The 23944-nt window shown below is 41.4% G+C and overlaps 1 protein-coding gene across 1 annotated transcript; it reads right to left on the bottom strand.

The window, feature by feature from the left end:
- Positions 1–10239: 10239 nt before the first annotated feature.
- On the bottom strand, positions 10240–21189 carry LOC123826820 (zinc finger protein 211-like). Its single transcript, XM_045850961.1, has 3 exons — positions 20947–21189; positions 19362–19488; positions 10240–13583 (listed from the first exon to the last, which is right to left on the bottom strand). Exons 1-3 carry the CDS (start codon positions 21139–21141, stop codon positions 12103–12105), a joined length of 1803 nt encoding a protein of 600 aa, XP_045706917.1. The 5' UTR covers positions 21142–21189; the 3' UTR covers positions 10240–12102.
- Positions 21190–23944: the final 2755 nt, after the last annotated feature.

Below are 23944 nucleotides of genomic sequence, written 5' to 3'. Positions count from 1 at the left end.
AGAGCAAAGCAAGAGCCATTGTTCCCTCTCTGACCCCGCCCCCACATACAACGTCACAACCCAGTGACTGGTTGCCCCGCCCTGGTGAACACCTAAGGCTCCTCCCCTCACTACTTAACAGGCTCGACCAGAACCCACCCACCCCCCACCAAAAAAAATGGCTCAAACGAAAGAACAAATCAAAGCCCCAAAGCCAATACATTTAAGCGACCAAGAGATAGCCAACCTATCAGATGCACAGTTCAAAGCACTGGTGATCAGGATGCTCACAGAATTGGTTGCTTTTGGTCACAAATTAGATGAAAAAATGAAGGCTACAATAAGTGAAATGAAGAAAATGCACAGGGAACCAATAGTGATGGAAAGAAAGCTGGGTCTCACATCAATGGAGTAGACCAGAAAGAAGAAAAAAAACATACAATCAGAAAAGAATAAAGAAATAAGAATTCAAAAAAATGAGAAGAGGCTTAGGAACCTCCAGGACATCTTGAAACATTCCAACATCCAAATTATAGGGGTACCAGAAAGACAAGAGGAAGAGCAACAAGTGGAAAACTTATTTGAACAAATAATAAAGGAGAATTTCCCCCATTCTGGCAAAGGAAATAGACTTCCATGAAGTCCAGGAAGCTCAGAGAGTCCCAAAGAAGTTGGACCCAAGGAGGAACACACCAAGGCACATCATAATTACATTACCCAAGATTAAAATGAAGGAGAGAATTCTAGAAGCAGCAAGAGATAAGGGGACAGTCACCTACAAAGGAGTTCCCATCAGGCTATCAGCTGATTTCTCAAAAGAGACCTTGCAGACAAGAAGGGGCTGCAAAGAAGTATTCCAAGTCATGAAAGGCAAGGACTTACATCCAAGATTGCTCTATCCAGCAAAGCTTTCATTTAGAATGGAAGGGCAGATAAAGTGCTTTTCAGATAAGGTCAAGTTCAAGGAGTTCATCATCACCAAGCCCTTATTTTATGAAATGTTAAAGGGACTTATCTAAGAAAAAGAAGATAAAAAATATGAACAGTAAAAAGACAGCAAACTCATAGTTATTACCAACCACACCTGAAACAGAAGCAAACAACTAGAACAGGAACAGAGCCACAGAAATGGAGATCACATGGAGGGATAGCAACAGGGGAGTGGGAGGAGGAGAGAGGGGGAAAAGGTACAGAGAATAAGTAGCATAGACGGTAGGGAGAAAATAGACAAGGGGAGGGCAAGAATAGTATGGGAAATGTAGAAGCTAAAGAACTTATGACACATGGACATGAACTAAAGTGGGGGAATGTGGGTGGGAGGGGGTGTGCAGGGGGGAGGGGAGTGCAGGGGGAAATGGGACAACTGTAATGGCACAATCAATAAAGTATATATTTTAAAAAAGAGTAAAATTAGAACCAAAATATATCATAAGCACCTTGAGAACTTGCTGAGAATTGTAGCTACTTCTATCAAAGCAGATATTAATACACTAGTTTCTGAAATACATCAAACATCCTACTAGTTTTATATTGCCCTCTTTTCTTTTATAATAAAAAATATTAAAAATTCATCAATGATGCTGTATTACTTAGATATGTACGTTTTCTATATTAGTGATCACAAGCTTGGGACTTGCTCAATGATTTTAAAAGATTATCAAAAGGGCTGCTGCATAATTCAGGTTATTATATGAGGACTTTTTTGCTTATCTGTGGCAACAGGTACTAAGAAAATTATGTACCGACCTTTTTTTGCTCATCAGTTTTCATTAGTGTTTGTGTATTTAATGTGTGGTGCAAGGCAGCTCTTCTTCTTCCATTGGGTCCCAGAGATGTCAAAAGTTTGGACAACCATGCTCTAAATAATAGATGCAATTATTAGCCCTGGCTGGTGTGGCTCATTGGATTGATCATCTGCCTGTGAACCAAAAATTCGCTGGTTCAGTTCCCTCTCAGGGCACATGCCCAGATTGTGCCACAGGTTCCCCGTAGGGGGCATGTGAGAGGCAACTAACTGATGTATTTCTAACACATTGGTATTTCCTACCCTCTTTCTCCCTCCCTTCCCCTCTCTAAAAAGTAAATAAATAAAAACTTACAAAACATAAATAAAATCCTTAATATAAAATATAATTCTCTAAAAAGAATTCATCCATAAAGTCCAAGAAAGTAACTGTTTCATGAAATACTCAAATATCAACACTAAGACAATAAGAAATATGAAAAAAAATCACAAAAACTTCCTGGCTGGTGTAGCTCAGTGCATTGAGCACCAGCCTATGAACCAAAGGATTGCCAGTTCAATTCCCAGTCAGGGCACATGCCTGAGTTGTGGGCCAGATCCCTGGTTGAGGGCATCTGAGAGGCAACTGATGTTTCTCTTCCTATTTCTTCCTCCCTTCTTGTCTCTCTAAAATTAAAAAAAGATCACAAAAGGAACATCACAATCTTAATGTGAATTCCCACAAATTGGAGGTATACAAATGCCAGAGAAGAATGCAAATACTCATGTTTTAAAATTTTACTGAGGTACAAGCAAATACACATGGAACTCTACATAATGAACTAACAAATATAGTCACAAAATATGGGGTTCAGTGAGTCAGAAATCATAAAAATAATAAGACAAACTGTAGAGTTAAAGAATACAATGAATAAAATGAAACAGAGTTTCAAAAGAAGACAAGATCAAGGAGTAAGATGGATATGTCACCTCAGAAGCAGGATATATAAAAATGAATACCACCTAAATGAATTTTGAAACACAATAAAAATAACCTATATTTGCATTATGGGACTCCAGGTGAAGTGAAGAAGAGGCAAAAAGAGAAATTAAATAAAGGAAAGGGAAAAAGAGGGGTAAAATTTTTATTGGAAAAAAGGAGCTAAAGTTTGACTTCCATATATGAGAAAGAAATGTGAATAAGTGTGTTTCTGATTCTCAAAGGTCAAATTCAATGCAAACATGACTTCAGTAAAATGCATTATAACAAAATTGTCAAAAGTCAAACCCAAAGAGATTTTTGAAAGACCAATGAAAACAGCAACTCCTCATATACAGGACAAGGCTCCCATAGGCTATCTGGAGAATTCTCTGAAGAAACCTCACAGGCTAGGACAATGTCAAATCATATATTTAAAACACTAAAAGAAAACATCTGCATACTTTAACCAGAAAACCTCTGCCTCAGAAATAACAAGAAAAAACTTCCCCAGAAAGGCAAAAGCTGAAGAAGTTTATTTCCGCTTACACTGACTTACTAGAAATGCCCCCAAGAATTCTTTGAGCTGAAATAAAAGCATACTACATAGAAACACAAAAATGTACCAACACATAAAACTCTCTGGTAAAATCAGGGATGTCATCAAGTTCACAATACTAAAATAGTTCATTGATGGAATGTACTTTATTTAAGTCTATTGAATAGGATAAAAATAAAGTATATTAAGAATAACAATGGTGACAATAATTTGTGAATAGATACACAAAATGTAAAGATATAAACTGTGACATCAAAGCATAATGGAATAGTGTGGCAGAGTGTCAAAGGGTAGAAATTTTGCATGCAACCAAAGCTGTTTTCAGGTTACAATAATTATGTTAGGAGTATCAGTTGCTTATGGAAGTCTAATGGAAACAACACACAGGATCCTATGTAATGGATACACAAAAGAGAAAGGAATAAAAGCATACCACTATAGAAAAGGATTAAATCACACACACACACACACACACACACACACACACACACACACATCAGCAAGAGTGAAAGACAAAACTGTAACTACACAAGAGGCAGAAAACAAAGACTTTTTTTAGAAGACTAATAGCCTTTTTGAAGGCCATAGTAGGTCCTTCAAAAATTGTCCAATCAAAAGACAAGGAATGGCAGAAGGAATACAAAAACGCAGGACACTAGAGCATTTGAGATCCTGTTTTTTTGGCCACTGTCATCAGTTTGACTCAAATAAATACTATAATAATTCTCATGATGGGTAAAAAAGTTGAAGGGATTAAGATGTACAAACTGGAAGTAACAGAATAGTCATGGGGATGTAAAGTTCAGCACAGGGAATACAGTCAATAATATTCTAATACTTATGAATGGTGTCAAATGGGTGCAAGATTTATCAGGGTGAACACTTAGTAAGTTATATAATGTCTAATCACTGGAGTGTACACATGAAACTAACATAATAATGTATGTCAACTTTAAAAATTTTAAATTTAGCCCTGGCTGGGGAGTCTCAGTGGGTTGAATGCCAGCCAATGAACTGAAAGGTCACTGGTCCAATTCCCAGTCAGGGCACATGCCTGGGTTGCAGGTCAGGTCCCCAGTTGGAGGCATGTGAGAGGCAACTGATGGATGTTTTTCTCCCTCTCTTTTTCCTTCCATTCCCCTCTCTCTAGTAATGAATAAACAAAATATTTTTAAATTTTTCTAAATCTGTAAAAATAAATAAATAAGTTGAGGACCAGCTGGGCTTCCCTTGTGTTAAAAGAAAAAAAAATCCTACAAGACACAATATATGCAGCCTACAAGAGACTCATTAGAACTTTATGGACACAAAGAGGTTGAAAATAAAGAGATGTAAAAAATACATTCCATACAAATAAAACCAAAGACAGCAGGAGTAACTAATATTCTATCAGACAAAATAGACAACCTGAAACACTGTCACAAGAAAAAGAAGTCATCCTAAAATGGTAAAGGAGTCAATCCAACAAGAGGATAACATCTTTAATTACTATGTGCCCAACTACAGAGCACCTAAGTACATTAAGCAAACAGTATGAGATCTGAAGTCAGAAAACACAATGCAACAGAACTAGAGAACTAAAATATTCCCCTTTCAACAATGGGTAGACCATCTCAGTCAAAAGCAATATGGAATTACTTAAGTTTGACTACACTTTAAAGAAAACACAACTAATAAATATACACATGATATTTTATACAGCCTTGGACAGTTGGCTTACCTTGATGGGTAGTTGTCTGGTGCAGCACTAAAAGGCTGTGGATTTGATCCCCAGTCAGGAATGACCATGAAGCAACCAATCCATGCTTTTCTCTCAAATTGATGTTTTTTTCCTCCCTCTCTCTCTCTCCTCCCTCTCTCTCTCTCTGTCTCTCTCTTCTCCCCTCTCTCTCAGAACATCCTCAACCCACCCTACAAATCATACAAATGAATCCAGAACAGTCTGTCTGAGACCCTCAACCCTACTCCATACAAAGCTTACCCAGAGCCAACCCTTTCCCAAATCCCCAGTTCAGAGAAGACACCAGCCCTTGGTACCAGTGCTGCCCGCTGTCTCATCACAGGTCATTACTCACCGTTATCACCCTCAGCAACAGCAGCAAAGATGGGATGTACCCCAGATAAGTAGCATCTAGGCTCAGGTCCAGGCCTGCAGGGTTCCATTCATCCTGACCAGCAATTTCACCGAATTGCTAGTCATGCCTCAAAGACACAGCCAAACACTGGCTTATGCTTCACGCTTAAAGACCCACACCAAGTACCCAGGACCATGAGCTCACTTCCTCTAGCTGTGCACACACTGTGTGACCTCTTCCTCCTTCTCAGCTTGACATCTCAGGTTCACACCCTCAGCTCTGCCACCTCCTGGTCCACACCTGGCATCTCTCTGAAATCATCCATGAACTTAACATATGGCTTTCAGACAGTGCTCTGATATGTGTGAATGATCTAATTCAACAGAGGCAGGACAGAAAGAAGTTAGAGGAAAATCCTGACAATTGGAAAGAGGATGTAGGAGGACATGTCCTCTCACCTGAGCCTCTCCCTTTGGCCACCAACAAAGGAAAACAGTTGATGGCAGGAAGCCCCTGTGGCGATCATGGAAGTGGAAACCACAAGAGGGACTCAGAGTTTGGCACCACACTGCTTGGGAACAAAGCCCCCACTCTTGAAAATGCATAAAATCACAAGAACTATTTCAGCACTTGCTCCTCTCTCTTCAGTTAGCTGGTATCCACTGAAAGGCACATGTTTTTCTTCCTTCACAGTGGCTCCCACACTGGCTTTTTTTTTCTACCTGAATAAAACTTGCTTTAGTCTCACACTGATTTGTCCTTCAGACCTTTCCTGGGCCACTCAAGGTCCTGAATATTGTCCGACACACACATTTTTAGGAATGTGCCAGAGCCCCCTAGTGTGTTTGAGGTTCAGTAATAAAACTGCAGTTGGCCCCTCAGCCCAACCCCCTCTCCCCACCACCCCGCTTCCCTGTCATACCATGTCAGCCAGGAGCACCTTACTGTCCAGGACACCAGGGTCTGGGCTACAGGGCATGACAGGCACCCCACACCCAGGCTGTAGGGTTCAGTGGGGTGAGGGAGAGAGGCCGCAGGATGCACACTCACCTCAGCAGGGCAACTCAGAAAAGCTGCAGCCATCCACTTTGTGGGCAGTGTGAGGGGGCTGCTGCAAGTGTGTAGTGGGTCCCTTCTATCAGGGACCCTGTCCCAACCCTGGATCCAGTCACCCAAGTATCCTCACTGGGGTTCCTTCCTGCTGCTCTGTCACCTTCTCCATTCGATTTTGTGACCAGAATAATATGACCAGATAATAACAAAACTGAGAGAAGAGAAAATGCCTACCAGGAGTTGCTTGCCAAGAGACGGAAGAAGACCCACCATATATAGACCAAATGGAAATGCCTGTTCTGAGCCTTTTTTGGCTCATTGTTCTGCTATTCCAGCCTGCCTTCTGGGTAATCTGAGGTAGAAGTTTAGGAGAAGGAGGAAGGGTGGAAGGGAGTCTGTAATAATTGTAGAAAGAGCTCATAAATAACTTTGATGAACTGCCTCAGGCCACGTATGTTTTTATAAAAGATACAAGAGGTGGTCTAGATCAAGATAAAAATCTGAGTTAACAGACTTCCACCCATACCAGCGAAACAGGATGTAGACTGAGAGCCCCCTGGGTATATAGGGAAAAGGCCCTGTAGCCCATGTTTTGGGGGATTGGGAAGAGTGAATGATAGAATTGGGATACTTTGCATTATAATGGCAGTTGGTAGCTAGTTAAATAGCCTCTGTGTAAAATGTGGGCATGACTTTCAGGATATATCCTGCTTTGTGAGGTAGCTAGGGGGGCAGTCCCCCTGGATCACTGAGTCATGCTTGTCTGGACTAAGTATGGCAGCTGGGAGAAAGAATAGTATACAGAAAATTGGCAAATGTAATTCATTGTGGGAGGAGTAAAGATGAGGTCACACAGGAGGGAGGCTCTGAGTCAGAATTTAAAACTAATGGCTGGCCCTAGCTGGTGTAGCTCAATAGACTGAGTGCTGGCCTGCAAATCAAGGGGTCACTGGATTGATTTCCAGTCAGGGCACATGCCTGGGTTGTGGGCTGGGTCCCAGTGTGGGGTGTGTGAGAGGCAACCACACATTGATGTTTCTCTCCCTCTCTTTCTCCCTCACTTCCCCTCTCTAAAATAAGTAAAATCTTTAACAACAGAAAACTAAGGATGGGGAGCATGCGCAGATTTGGACATACAATTCAAAGGGTGTAGGAGGCCCCACTCTAACCCACTATGATGTCTGGTGTATAAGGAATTGCCATGCAGTTTTAGATTAAGAGCTGGGAGAAGAGAAACTCAGAGAAAACTGCCTGGGGAACATGGCAGATGATGGTGCTGGGACTTGTGGGACCTACCCAGTCAAGAACAGTCTAATGCGAGATGCCTGAAATGCTGAACTGGGCCCGGGAGTGCTAAGTTGTGGACTTCTGCTTTTCTAAAAGATGGTACCTCTGACTGGCATATTCTGAAACTGGCCTGGTTTGGCAAAGGGAGACAGCACTGTATGTTTGTGGGTGATTTAAAGGGAGTGGGATTTAATAGCAGAATTCTGCCATTTTTCTAAATCTGTATAACTTTTAAATAAACGATTTCTTTCCTTTTCACCAAACTCTGGCATTGGGAGTCACAGTTCTTGGCAGTGGGCAATCAGAACCCCCCGTTGGTCCAGAACAGCATAGACTGGGGTTCTATAACACCTGTGCTTAGGAGGTCATGCCCTCAGTTGGAAGAGTATGCACTACCTTCTCCCACCAGATCAACAGGTAATTCCCTCACCCCGACCCCACAATTGTATAAATCCTCAGGACAAAGACCAAACACCTACACCTTTCTCACCTACCTCGGCTAGGACCATTCCCTTCCCTGAAAACATAATAAAATCCTACCTGCATGCTAACCCACTTGATCTTTAATTCTATACTGGGTCAGCATGAAGAACCAAGCATCCCACAACACTTACACTTCAAGCTGGGATCCTGTATATTCCTAGCTGACTCCGGGAGTGGATTTGTGGACTTAAGTCTCCAAGAATACATTGAGAATAATAAGTGTGCTGTATCACCCCACAGGGCACATCATTTCTCAGGCAAGGTAGTCTCTGGTGTGCATGCAAGGCCTTTTATTTATTTAATTTTTAAAGTGCTGGTTTTGCATATCTTTAGGATCTGCTCTTTCTGACCTCCAGGTGTCTGGTCTCTTCTTGATTCAGGCCATCTGGAATCTGCCTCCTTCAAGCAGAATGTGGTTTGGGAGGTTGCTCAAGTCCCTAATCCTATCAATCCTGCCTCAGTTGAACATACTTTGCAAAATTAATGTAATAACATATATACTAATACTTAAGTGCATTTGTGCCTGAGGAACCCAGAAGTCTCAGCTCTGCCTGTGCAGCAGTGTAACAGGAGTCCATACTGATTTGATCAGATGCCTCTACTTTTTTTTAAAGATTTTATTTATTTATTTTTAGAGAGCAGAAGGGAAGGAGAAAGAGAGAGAGAGAATCAATGTGTGGTTGCCTCTCACCTGGCCTGCAATCCAGGCATGTGCCCTGACTGGGAATCGAACCTTCGATTCTTTGTTTCGCAGCCCGCGCTCAATCCACTGAGCTACGCCAGCCAGGGCTCAGATGCCTCCACTGTAATTATACATTTTTTGCATACAAGGAAGTACAAGCTGAAGACATCAAAAATATGCAGTTACAGAAATTCAGCCTAGAAATTACATTTAAAGTTCCAGACCAACCAAATGAATATGCTAATAAAGCTACTCATACTACTTGTTTGCTCCCCAGTGCATATTGTAGTCTATTAAATATGAAAGACCACTAGGTCAAATTAAAATATGCATACCATAATTAAAAATACTTTATTGGGCTCTGACAGTGTGGCCCAGTGGATTGAACACCAGCCTGCAAACCAAAGGGTCACTGGTTTGATTCCCAGTCAGGGCACAAGCCTGGGTTGTAAACCAGGTCCCCAGTAGGGAGCACACAAGAGGCAACCACACACTGATGTTTCTCTCCCTCTCTCTATCTCTCTCCCTTCCCCTCTAAAAATAAATAAAATAAAATCTTTTTTAAAAAAGACTATCAGCTGATTTCTTAAAAGAAACCTTTCCAGCAAGTAGGGGCTGGAAAGGAGTATTCAAAGTTATGAAAGGCAAGGACCTACATCCAAGATTAACCTATCCAGCAGCTATCATTCAGAAGGGCAAATAAAGTGCTTCCCAGATAAGGTCAAGTTAAAGGAATTCATCATCACCAAGCTTATCTAAGAAAAAGATCAAAACTATGAACAATAAAATGACAACAAACTCACAACTATCAACAACTGAATCTAAAAAAAACCCAAAAACAAACTAAGCAAACAACTAGAACAGGAACAAAATAACAGAAATGTAGATTACATGGAAGGATATCAGCTGGGCGGGGGGGCGGGAAGCGGGGGGAGAGAATGGAGGATAAGGTACAGGGAATAAGAAACATAATTGGCGGGTACAAAGTAGACAGGGAGAGTTAAAAATAGTATAGGAAATGGAAGTGTGCATGCAAGGCCTTTGGAAGAGCCGAAGAACCTATACATATGAGGCATGGACATGCACTAAGCTGGGGGGCGCAGGTAATGTTGGAGGGAAGGCGGGTGTGGGTGGAGGGTTATAAAGGGGAAGAGAAAAATGGGACAACGTAATAGCATAATAAAAAATATACTTAAAAAATACCTAGTCAGAAAAAAAAAAATCTAACACTTAAAAGCCAGTTGCATGGCTCAAGGTCTAGGGAGTCTTAATCACTGATCTCTTCTTTTTGGCTTCCAGGTGGGTTTTGAGGCCCAACTAACACCCACTCATCCTCTCACCACCTGTTCACCTTCAAGACCTGCTACAGCCCAGCAAACCCCAGATGACAGACCATAAAAATAGGTCAACACTAAAAAGCAAGCCTTTTATTATATTACTAAATGTTTGAAATTACAAAAGCGATGAAGTGAGTTAATAATGCAGATTATTCTTTAACATATATGGTATGTACCTACTACATTTTGTACAGCAAAAAATCCAAATACTTTGGAATTACATTACAATATTGAAACAATTATACCCCTTCAAAAAAACTCAATTATTCCATAAAGCAAAAATTACTTGTTATTTAAGGAGTGAAAATGGGTAACATTATAACATATGTCTTTGCTGTTTCACTATCCCATTTGTTGAAGGATAGTAGCCCAAATTAATAAAAAATAGGTAAATTATGTCAACACATAATTTATTAAAAACATATCAGTAGTATATACACACCTGCAAAAATGCTCAGCATAAATGTTTAGAGAAATGCAACTAAAATAACATAGAGAGCATGATGAACATACAAAAGCTAAAATTCCTAAAAATTAAACAGATCAAGATTTTGTTAGAGTCATAATGAAACCCTTAAACACCATGACTTAAATATGCATAAAGGCACAATTACTTTAGATAGTACTTTGTTAGGTTCTTCAAAATTTAAACATTAAAATTCTGAGACATATCCACACTGTGAACATACAAAATTAAGCATGGGCATTTCCTCAGAAAGTTTTCTCCTGTGTCATTACACAGAAAAAAAAAATACACTTCCTAAAATCTAACCATTTACACCATGAGAACTCTCCAATGTCAAAAGGGTACAGACTTATGGCTAAATATTTCCCATGTTCATGTCATACTTGAAGCCTTTAACCAGCGTGAATTGTAATTAAGGTGGCCATGACTACGAGGTAAAAGATTTCCCACATTTGATGTCCCTATAAGGCCTAATTTTGTGTAAACTCTCTGATGATAAGAAAAGAAAAATGATAGAAAAAGAATTCACTGTACTCTTAAGGCCTTCACCTAGGGTGAAATCTCTGAATATAATGGACTTTAGTGTTACAAGAAAAAATTTTCTCATATTGTGCCCTGGCTGGCATAGCTCAGTGGACTGAGCACGGGCTGCGAACCAAAGCATCCCAAGTTCGATTCCCAGTCAGGGAACATGCCTGGGTTGCAGGCCACGGCCCCCAGCAACCGCACATTAATATTTCTCTCTCTCTCTTTCTCCCTCCCTTCCCTCTCTAAAAATAAATAAATAAAATCTTAAAAAAAATTTTCTCATATTGCATGTATATATAAAACCTATCAGATTTGTCACCTCTGATAAAATACAAAGGGAATGTCCAGAAATACAAGATTTCCCAAATTTTCTTAACTTATAAGAACTGAATCATTGTGAATTTTCTGATGACAACAAAGGCCATGGCTACTGGTAAAAGATTCTCCATATTGAAAGGACTCAAATGGCATTTCTATGATGCAAACTCTCTCATAATAGAATTTACTGAAGCAACAAAGACTTCCCACATTTACTGGAACATAAGGCCATTCCTCAGTGTCAACTCCCTGATGACATGGAGGCATATGCTAGAGATAAAGGATTTTCCACAATCACTGCAGTCATAAGGCCTTCCTCCAGTGTGAAGTTTCATACAATAAAAAAAGGTTAATGATTAAAAAAATATCCCGTATCACTACAGCTATAAGGCCATTCTCCTGGGTGAACTCACTGATGACAATGAAAGTTAATGCTACAAATAAAAGATTACCCACATTCACTGCACACATAGGGCCTTTCTTTTGTGTGAACTCTCTGATGCTAATGGAGACAAGTGCCACATGTCAAAGATGTCCCCAGTTCACTACACTTAAAAACACTTTATCCAGTGTGAACTCCTCTATGATGACAAAAGGCAGAGCTACTCATATGTTTTTCCACATTAACCATACTCATACAGGTTTCTCTGCCGAATGAACCCTATAGTGCTGAAAAAGGGCAGAGCTTTGTCTAAAACATTTCTTACATTCACTGCATTCATAAGGCTTTTCTCCAGTGTGAACTCTCTGATGACAGCGAAGGGCAAAGTTACTAGAAAAAGATTTCCCACATTCACCACACTCGTAAGGCCTTTCTCCAGAGTGAACTCTCTGATGATAACGAAGAAGAGAGCTACTGGGAAATGATTTTGAACAATCGCTGCACTCGTAAGGCCTTTCTCCAGTGTGAACTCTCTGATGGTTAAAAAGGGCAGAGCTCCAAGTAAAAGATTTTCCACACTCACTGCACTCATAAGGCCTTTCCCCAGTGTGAACTCTCTGATGATTACGAAGAACAGAGCTAATGGTAAAAGATTTCCCACATTCACCACACTCATAAGGTCTTTCTCCAGTGTGAAGTCTGTGATGGTTACGAAGGGCAGAGCTCCTGGTATAAGATTTTCCACATTCACTGCACTCATAAGGCCTTTCTCCAGTGTGAACTCTGTGATGCTTATGAAGGTTAGAGCTCCTGGTAAATGATTTCCCACATTCACTACACTCATAAGGCCTTTCTCCAGTGTGAACTCTCTGATGTCTATGGAGGTCAGAACTACTAGTATAAGATTTACCACATTCACTACACTCATAAGGCCTTTCTCCACTGTGAACTCTCTGATGATTACGAAGAGCAGAGCTTATGGGAAAAGATTTACCACATTCACCACATTCATAAGGCCTTTCTCCAATGTGATCTCTCTGATGTCTACGGAGGGCAGAGCTCCAGGTATAAGATTTCCCACATTCACTGCACTCATAAGGCCTTTCTGGAATGTGAACTCTCTGATGGTTATGGAGGTCAGAGATATTGGTAAAAGATTTCCCACATTCACAACATACAAAGCACTGTCCTCCTGTAATGACATTCTTATCTTCAACAAGTGTGTCGTCAAAGCCAAAAGCTTCCTTGCATTCTCCTGGGTTATAATAGTATTTTGTACTTGTCATTCCAGACTTTTGACAAGTCATTCCAGACTGAGAGATTTTGTTTGCCCTGTTCATGGTGTGAGTATCCTGTTGCTCAAGATGTCCTGAGGTGATAGTGAAGTCTTTTCCAACCTGACTAGAGGTACAAGGATTCCATGTCATATGGGAATTGCAGCTCTTTCCAAGTGAGACACTGTCCACACTACTTATGAAACCATTCTGTGTTGTGTCCTGTTCCTGCTGCTGGTGACTCTGTGCACTGAAATAAAATGGTTTTGCACATGCCCCACACTGCAGCAGGGTCAAGCTGTGTTGTGTTCCCTGCTGGTCAACCAGAAGGAAAATGTCTCTCAAGACCGGCCCACATCTCTCACAGGGGTGGCTCTTCTGGGAAGACAAAGCTGCCTTTGGATTCTTCGACTTTTGTTCACTGGGTGCCTCCACATTCTCTGCTCCACAGCAGCAACCTGAACAGAAACAAACGCTGGTAAAGTAAATACTGAACTATAAGGAAGGGGTTTTCTCATCACAAATTTGTATCCATCATATCTAGTTATGATTCCATGTGAAAAATTTCTAAGACAAGCAAGATGGACACTGAGAAAGGAGTTATTTTGCCTACTAGGCCAGTAAGGTCAGTAAATGATGAGGAATTCAGTAATCGAAAGACACACTACGATAGGACGGGCCACCAGGAACAGAGGCAAGGTTTAAGGGTTGTTCCACTGCAGATGGCTGCCTGCAAAATCCTTCCTGCTGGCGATGTCAGGCTGTGTGGAGGACGTGAATGTGCCCATAACCATGAAAATAAACCACAGCAGAGCAGATGCTGTGCAAGGTTTGTACAGAGACATGTGCACACATATGGTGCTACAGTCATTAACCAGAGTTGGAGAGCACACCAAAAAGATTCTTTAGAGAAATGGTTGTGATATACAGGTTAGAGACACTGAAATTATCCACAGCTGGAAGTCAGAGTAGAAATGACAACTATTAAAAGTAACAAACGGACAGTATGCCAACACTGGAAATGGACAAGTTGATTAAAGTGTGGCCACTGGCAATGGTGACAAAATACAGTTAAACAGAACAGGTTCCTCATTATATTTTAACAAAACCTTGGAATCAAATTCTCCTCGACTGCCATTCACCTACACCAGAGCCCCTCTGACGCCATCCTTTCATGGCTAGAATCCTGTCCCACTTGTGCTACACAAAGAACTCTTCCACTTCCCTCCGAGTTGAGCAGTCACATCAAATACTAATGATACAACTTGTAAGAGAAAACAGAAGTGATGCATAACCAGCTCTGTCATAGCACAAGTCAGCACAAACAGTTCAAAGGAAAAAGATCTATGTGAGTGATGACAGCAAGATGGAAGAATAAGAAATACAAATATTCAACCCCCTTCAACATTGATTAGACAATTATCCATGATAAAAAGCAGCCACTGAGAAAAAGGGCAAATGCTTAAGGCACCAGTTTTTTCCAACAAACCATGAAGTGGAGCATAAAACAAAGAACTGCACAGACGATTGCAGGAGAGACTGGGTTAGCAAAGATGTTTAGATTTAGAAGAAAGGTGAGAGCTTCCTCTCCAAGCCACTATGCTACCTTGGACCTTAGTGGCCATTTTGTGAAGACCAGTGCAAACTTTGTCAGGGAGTACTTTAGGATTCTCTGTAATATCTGCAAACTCTTCACAGATTTAATCTTAAAGGAACCTGTAGAGTTTGTCAGCATGGATATCAAGAGGAATCCCCTTGCTCACAACATCACTTATGAAAGAATAACATCAGTGTTTCCCCAGCAATCTTTGCCACCAAAGACTGCAGTGGAGATTGCTAAGCACTTACACATCCACTCCCCTGGCCACAGGCAATGCCTACAGTTTTTACTACTCTGACCTCAGCTGATGGGCCAGCAAGGAAATTAGAAATGAAATGTGTCTTCACCCAAAACACAACACAGAACCTACTAAGTACCTTTGTATCCACAAGCCGATAAAAGTACATCTCACCCTGGCTAGTGTTGTCAGTGGGTTCAGCATCAGCCTGTGAACAGAAATGTTGCCCACTGAAATCCAGCTCCTGGCACATGCCTGCATTGCAGGCAAGACCCCAAATTAGGGTGTATGAGATGCAACCAACTGATGTTTCTTAGGCACACTGATGTTTTTCTCCCTCCCTAAACTTCTCTTGAAAAAAATTAATAAATAAATAAAGTTTTAAAATAAAAACTGCTACTCTAACAGACTTGGTCCACAAGGTCTTAAAAGGTAAGTGTTTCACCCAATCTTCAGCCATCACACTAAGCAAAAAGAAATAAGGGGAAAAAATCACAAAAGAAACATCATAATTTTAAAATTAACTACCAACAAATGGAGGTATACACACTGCCAGACAAACATGCAAATAATAATTTTTAAAAACCTCACTGAGGTACAAGAAAATACACATGGAATTCAACATAATGAATAAACAAATATAGGAACAAAACATAGGGTTCAGAGAGGCAAAAATCATAAAAAAGAATGAAACACCTGGCTGGGTGGCCCAGTGGATTGAGAGCAGGCCTGCAAAGCAAAGGGTCACCAGTTGATTCCCAGTCAGGGCATATGCCTGGGTTGCGGGCCAGGTCCCTAGTTAGGGGTACATGAGAGGCAACCACACATTGATGTTTCTCTTCCTCTCTTTCTCCCTCCCTTCCCCTCTCTCTAAAAATAAAGAAATAAAATCTTTTAAAAAAGAATGAAACAGACATTTGGAGTTGAAGAATACAATGAATAAAATAAAAAATGCAAACACAGTTTTAAATTTAGACAAGATGGAGGAGTAAAATAGATCATCTCAGAGACAGGTTATATGAAATCATCCACGTTAGAGAAAAATTTTTAAAAAGGAGTGGCTGAGGCTGGTGTGGCTTACTGGGGGAGCACTGGCCTGTGAATTGAGGGGTCGCTAGTTCCTTTCCAGGTCAGGGTGCATGCCTGGGTTGCAGGCCAGGTCCCTAGTTGGGGTGTGTGAGAGGCAACCGATTGCTGTTTCTTTTACATGTCAGTGAAAAGAAAATTGAAACAAATAAAAAAGGAATGTAGGCAGCCTAGATGAATTTTGGAACTCCACAGAAACAACCTATATCTGAATTATGGGAGTCCCAGAAGAGGTAAAAAAGAATGAAAAAGAGAGACAGAGAAAAAAATGGGGGAAGGAGAGGAATAAAATTTTATTTTAAAAAATTAACTAAAGATTGACTTCAAAAATGAAAAAGAAATGTAAATAACTATGTTTATAATCCCCAGAGGTCCCTGTACAGATTCAAGCAAACAGGACTTCAGAAAGGCACATTATAATAATAAAAATGTCAAAAATCAAAAGCAGCCCTGGCTGGTGTGGCTCAGTGGACTGAGTGCTAGCCTATGAACCAAAGGGTCACTGGTTCGATTCCCAGTCAGGGCACATGCCTGGGATGCAAGCCAGGCCCCCAGTAGGGGGCCTTTGAAAGGCAACCACACATTGATGTTTCTCTCCCTCTATAAAAATAAATAAATAAAATCTTAAAAAAAAATCAGCCCTGGCTGGTGTAGCTCAGTGGATTGGTGTAGCTCAGTGGATTGAGCACAGGCCTGCGAACCAAAGGGTGGCCGGTTTGATTCCAAGTCAGGGCACATGCCTGGATTTCAGACCAGGCCCCCAGTGGGGGTGCACAAGAGGCAAACACACATTGATGTTTCTCTCCCTCTCTTTCTCCTTCCCTTCCACTCTCTCTAAAAATAAAGAAATAAAGTCTTAAAAAAATCAAAGGCAAAGAGAACTTTGAAAGACCAAACAGAACAGAAACCCCTCATATACAGGACAACACTCCTATAGGACTATCAGTAGAGTTCTCTGAAGAAACCTTGCAGGCTAAGAGAATGTCAAATCATATATTCAAAACACTAAAAGAAAACATCTGCACACCACCAATACTTAAACCAGAAAACCTCTTCCTCAGAAATAACAAGAAAAAATTTCCCAGAAAGGCAAAAACTGAAGAAGTTAATTTCCACTCACCTTAATTTACTAGAAATGCCAAAAGAAGTTCTTTGAGCTGAAATAAAAGCATAGTACACAGAAACAGGAAAATGTAGCAAAGTGTAAAACTCTTTGATAAGGCTGGAAATGTCGTCAAGTTCCCAATACTAAAACAGTTCATAGGTGGAGTGTACTTTATTTAATTTTATTATATAGGATAAAAACAAAGTATATTAAGAATAACAATGGTGACAATAATTTGTGGATATATAACATATAAAGATATGAACTGTGACATTAAAACATATAAGGGGTTGTGGCAGAGAGTCAAGGGTAGAATTTTTGCATGCAACTAAAGCTTTTTTTAGGTTACAATAATATGTCAAGAGTATGAATTGCTTTATGGAAGTCTAATGGAAACCACAAGCACAATCCTATATAATGGGTACACAAAAGTGAAAGGAATCAAGGCATACCACTATAGAAAAGGATTAAATCACACACAAAAAAGCAAGAGTGGAACACAAATAAGGAACTACAAAAGAGGCAGAAAACAGTAACAAAGTGGCCATAATAGGTCTTTCAACAAATTTTCCAATCAAGAGACATAAAGTGGCTGAACGGATTAAAAAAACAAAAGGCACAATTGCATTTGAGATTTTGCTTTTTGGCCATTGACATCAGTTTGGCTCAAATAAATGCTTATAAAAATTATCATGATGTGTGAAAAGGGTGAAGAGATTAAGAAGTACAAATAGGCAGTTACAGAATAGTCATGGGGATGTAAAGTATAGCCCAGGGAATACACTTAGCAATATTCTAATAACTATGTATGGGTTCAGATGGGTGTGGGATTTATCCGGATGATTACTTAATAAGTTACATAATGTCTAGTCATTGGGGTACACACATGAAACTAACATAATAATGTATGTCAACTTTAAAATTTTCACATTTATAAAAAATAAATAACTAAAAAAATAATTTGAGGCCTGGCTGGGCTTCTTTTTTATTAACCACCCGCCCCCCCCCGCCCCGCCCCCAAGACACAACACATGCTGCCTCCAACAGACTCACTGAATGTTTATGGACAAATCTGGTGAAAGTAAGGAGATGTAAAAATAGTCTATACAAATAATACCAAATCGAGCAGGAGTATGGAAAATTCTATCAGACAAAAAAGACAAGCTCAAAGACTGCCACAAGACAAAAGTTCAACCTAAAATGATAAATGAGAGAATTCATTAAGAAAATAACAATTTTAATTACTATGCACCCAACCACAGAGCACTTAAGTACATCAGGACAATATGAGATGAAGGCAGGAAATGTGATGCAGCAGTACTAGACAACAAAATATTCTCCTTTCAACAATGGGTAGATCATCCTGTTCAAAAGCAATAAAGGATTATTTAACTTTGCTACCCTTTAGACAAAACAGAACTAATAAACATATATAAAATATTTTATCCAGCCTTGGCAGGGTGGCTCTGTTAGCTGGAGAGTTGTCCAGTACAGTAAGTTTGTGGATTTAATTTCAAGCTGGGGTGAGAATGGGAGGTGACTGATAGATGCTTTGATGCTTTCCTGTCACACTGATGTTTCTCTTTCTCACTGCCTTACTCTCTCTCTCTAACAGTCAATAAACATCCTCGGATAAATATAAATATAAATACAAATATAAATATATAATCCACAGGAAGATAAAAAATACTTTTCCTTACCTATCAATGTGAAATCTGTTAGGCTTCTGGCAACACTGATGACCTCAAATATTTTTCTATGAGAGCTTAGTACAGCAGGTATTGGGGCAGCAGGGAGAGTAGGGGGCAGTACAAATAAGCCAGTCCCGCCAAATCCAGGTTCTACGCAGAAAACTGGGGAGGCTAACAGTGTACACAGTCCACATATGAGGACAGAGCAACATCTGAGTAATGAAGAGCATGGAAATAGAAAGCCTAGTCCAGCTCACTGAAGAACAGTAGGTCCCCCCCCGCTTTTTTTTTTAAAGTGAGGGTTAGTTTATTAAAATTTGAGACAATGACACAAAAAGAAGGATCTCTGGAGACAGGATCAGGGGTGAGCTCAAGACAAGCCACTGTTGCCCATTGCCTCCTGGGTTCAAGTCAGTTCAGGACCCTTAGAACATAGAATAGAAGAGGTAACTACAAGCCTGAAGAAAGGGGGTGCACACATGCCAAAGAAGAGTACAGTACAACTGAGTGTCTTACCCAGCGAAGATATAAGAGCAAAGTTCTCCAGCATCACATCAAGGTACAGAAGTCTCTGAGCTTCATCAAGGAGGCGCCATTCTGTCCTGGAGAAATATACCGTGACATCCTCAAAGGTCACAACATCCTGTCAAAATTAATACAAATGAATCAGAAACAATCTGTCTGAGAAACCCCCTAATTCTACTCCATATAAAGTTTACCAAGCCTGGCTGGCGTAGCTCAGTGGATTGGGCGCAGGCTGTGAACCAAAGTGTCGCAGGTTTGATTCCCAGTCAGGGCACATGCCTGGGTTGCAGGCCCACGGCCCCCAGCAACCGCACATTGATGTTTCTCTCTCTCTCTCTTTCTCCCTCCCTTCCCTCTCTAAAAATAAATAAATAAAATCTTTAAAAATAAATAAATAAAGTTTACCCACACCCACACCCCTCCAGGACCCCCAGTTCAGAGAAGACACCAGACCTTAGCCCCAGTGCTGCCTCCTGTCTCATTACAGTCTCATTCAACACTCTTACTGCCTCAGCAACAATACCAAAGATAGGATATGCAGCAGACGATTAGCATCTATGCTCAGGTCCAGACCTGAAGGTCTCCATCCCTCAGGCCCAGCAATTCCACTGAGTCTCCCAGCTTATGCGAAGACACAGTCAACCATGGGCTTATGCATCACCCTTAAATCCCCACACCAGGTACCCAGGACCATCAATTCTAGGACCAGGACCACTTCCTCTAGCTGTGCACACAGTGTGACCTCTACCTCCTTTACATCTTCACATCCTGATTCACTCCCTCAGCTCTGCTACCCCTTGTTAGACACCACAAGCATCTATCTCCCTGAAATCACCCATAAATTTAGCATATGGTTTCCAGAGGAGGCTTTGATATGTCAGAATGGTCCACTATAACGGAGGCAGGTCAGAAAAAAGGCAAAAATCCTGACAGGGGAGGGAGGACTAGGAGCCCAGGTCCTCTCCCGGGAGCCCCTACCTCTGGGCACCAACAAAGGGAAACAGCAAAAGGCAGGAAGCCCCTGCGTCAATCACGGATGGAAACTACAAGGACCCCTCCCAACCAAGAAGGCACACTCAGAACCTGACACCACAAAGCTTGGAGACAGAAGTCCCCACCCTGGAAAGCAGATAAAGTCCCGAGAATGCTCTCAGCACTCGCTCTTGTCTCTCTGGTTGGCCCGAGTCCACTCAGAGGCACACGTTTTGCTTCCTCCACAGTGGCGCTCACACTGGCCTCCTTTTCTTCTACCAGAATAAAACTTGCTTTAGTCTCACAACGATTTGTCCTTCAAACCTTCCTGGGCCAGCCAAGGACCTGAAGGTTGTCTGTCTGACATGGGAAATTTTAGAAACGTCCAGGGCAGGATCGCCCCCGGCACGTTGGAGGTTTAACGAGAACACCGCCGTCGGCCCCTCAGCCCGTCACCGTCCCCACCACGTCACACGATGTGTCACCTACCAGTGCCTCACGGCCCGGAGGCCGGGGCCTAGATGCAGAGCACGACAGGCGCCCCGCACCCGGGCTGCAGGGCTCGGCGGGCTGAGGACAGAAGGCCAGGGGGACGCGTACTCACCTCAGCGGGGCGCCTCCGCTCGGCGGCAGCCGCCGCCGGACTCCGTGGGCGGAGCAGGGCGGGAGCGGCGGGCCACGGGGGTGTCGCTGTTGTTGGAGTACCTGTCTCAGCCCTGGCACCAGACACGCGAACAGCGTCGCTGTCCCTCACCTCTACTGAGGTGACCGGCACTCTGGCACCTTCCACGCTCGACATTCTGATCAGAAGATACTGACCACGTAATAATGAAACTGAGAGCACAGAAACGCCAGGCTCGGAAAGCCACGGAAGTCCCGCCCCACAGTGGAGCGCAAAGGCAAGGCTTCTCTGAGTTTTTATTGGCTCAACATCCTGCTATTCCACGCCTGCCTTTTGGGTAATGTAGTTCTTACCCTCCAAACCGGGATCCTGTATTTCCACAGCTGTCTCCAGGAGTGTTTTGCGGACTTACACCACAGGAATACAGAGAATACTGTTTATTCACTGTGGCGCCCCAGTGAACATCATTTCTTGGGTGACGAAGTCTCCAATAGACCCGCAAAACCTTTGATTGAGGGCATGTGACATGTGGTTTCTTCAGGCTGAGCGTGGTTGAGGGGAGGTTGCCCAAGTCCCTGAGGCTATGTATCCTGCCTTAGTTGAACACACTTTTCAAAGTTAATATAAAAAGTATACACTGATTCTTATGTGCATTAGTGCCTCATGCAGCCAAAAGTCTTATCTCTGCCTGTGCAAAAGTGTGACTAGATTCCACACTGATTTGATTGGATGCCTCTGACTTAAATTATAACTTTTTTTTGCAAACCATGGAGTACATGTTGAAGACATCAGACACGCAATTACAGGAATTCAGCGCGGAAATTGCATGTATAGGTTCACACGATCCAATTGCATATGCTAATAATGCTAGTTACTCTCATTTGTTTGTTCCCCAGTGCATATTGCAGTCTATTAAACATGCAACAGCACTAGCACAAAAATGAAAATATACACACCGTACTGTAAAAATACTTTATTGATTGTAAAAAGCAAACCATTACCTGAGCCTTCATTAATTTGCATACAATCTTTGTGCAGGTAGAGGGTCTTGCATTCCTATTGAAGAGAACACATTATCTCTCAAGCACAATAAAGTATATCTCAATAAATGGGGGTATCCGCACATAGGAAAATGTGTAAAATTTTACTACATAACAACCCAATTATCCAATTAAAAATATGACAACTATGTCATAAGAATATAGGACACACTTTTGAAAATAAAAAATGTATAATATAAACATAAATGGGTGTCTATTTACTTATAGTCTAAATGTCAATAAATTCTTGAAAAAACTGGCAGAAATAAATTGTGACAAAGTTACTGGAATTTTTGTTAATGTGAAAAAAAAATGGTATTGTAATTACCATAACAAAGGGAAACTTGTGAGTTAGAGACATAATTACTGACTCATAGGTGACATGGTAAGTATGGCATTGTCAATGCAAAAGGTTTAGGAACATATTCAGGAATTATATTTTGTGAGACACCAAGACACACGTGAAAAACCTGTCAATAAATGGTTGTAAAATGCAACTAGTGATACAATCAAGCACTTAAAGAAACTTCAAGCTAAAGGATGGGAATGATGTTAGAATTCAATAAGAGTGTGAACTGAGCCTCCAAATGAACTGACACCTCATCTCTGCTTAGGGGACCATAGCTGTTCCCATGTTTATAATTCTCTTTAACATGATGGACACTTAATCTTTCTTACATATATTGAATACTAAAAAGTGTACTTGTATTTCTCTAATAATGGGGAAAATCACCTAGACTTATGGCTAAGTGACAGTTTACTGCAAAAATGAAATGACATCAAAACAATGCTCTAAAGTCCAAGGTCACTCAAAGGGCTGCTCAGCACTGCTCCATCTGTTAAAAATCGAAAATCAGTACCACAAGGGCTTTAGAGATTCAGCTATAATCCAAGACATTCTATTGACAGCAGTGAGGATGGAAGAAACAGAACTAGAGTCAATTTTCAGAGTGTGCATGTATGCCACCTAGTGACTTCAAATGGATTGTTAAGAAAACGTCATGGAAGCAGATTGAAAATATCACAAAGGATGCTCAGCACTCACCCTTTTCTCTGAAAAGTCCCATGAGCTATATAATTCATCTAACTGGGCTGTGTAGGCATAGATTCAATCTGATTTGGCCAAGTGGCCCATGTCGAGCAATCAGGAGAAAGAATATCAGCTGTGACCAGAGTGCACTAGGCAGCTGATGAGGGTTCTGATCCTAGCAGAAGGATCATGTTCCTACCCAAGGATCTTTGGTGCAGACATGGAGACACTGAAAAGGAGCATGTGGCTGCTGGAAATAGTCAGGGCTGCAGGGAATACAGGATGAGCATCAGTGTCTCCTCCAGCCAGTCCTGGGCAGAGTAAAGGATCCAGTAGGCACTGTGTTTGCTGTATGAGGAGGTGAACACTCTACCAGGGAGATAACAATACTATAGGTCTCCAGCATCACTTTTCAATATGTCCCAGGTATCACATCCCACTGTCCTCAAAGGCCAATAGACAAAATGCAGCCAAGGCTCAACATTGTTTTCCCTGGAGAGATCACTGGAAATCAGACAGGATTCCCATGAATGCTGTGAGGCAGGTGTTAAGCCCTTTAAGACATCAGAAAAATGCAGAAAAGTCATGATAATTGCAACAATGAAAACAACAGCAACAGCCGAGTTTCCCATATCAACAGTCTTCCCTGTCTCTCTGCCCTGGTCTGAGGCCTTAATACACCACAATAAAGAATGTCATCACTCTGGCTGGCTTAGTTCAGTGGATTGGGCGCGGGCTGCGAAACAAAGCATCGCAGGTTTGATTCCCAGACAGGCCACATGCCTGGGTTGCAGGCCACAGCCCCCAGCAGCTGCACATTGATATTTCTCTCTCTCTCTCTCTCTCTCTCTCTCTCTCCCTCCCTCCCTCCCTCCCTCCTCTAAAAATAAGTAAATAAAATCTTTTTAAA

This window comes from Phyllostomus hastatus, unplaced genomic scaffold, assembly GCF_019186645.2.
Source record: "Phyllostomus hastatus isolate PE091 unplaced genomic scaffold, TTU_PhHast_1.1 phas_contig_133, whole genome shotgun sequence".
Taxonomy (NCBI): domain Eukaryota; kingdom Metazoa; phylum Chordata; class Mammalia; order Chiroptera; family Phyllostomidae; genus Phyllostomus; species Phyllostomus hastatus.
Note: the sequence above shows the minus strand (reverse complement) of the source record. Positions and strands in the feature narration are given on the sequence as shown.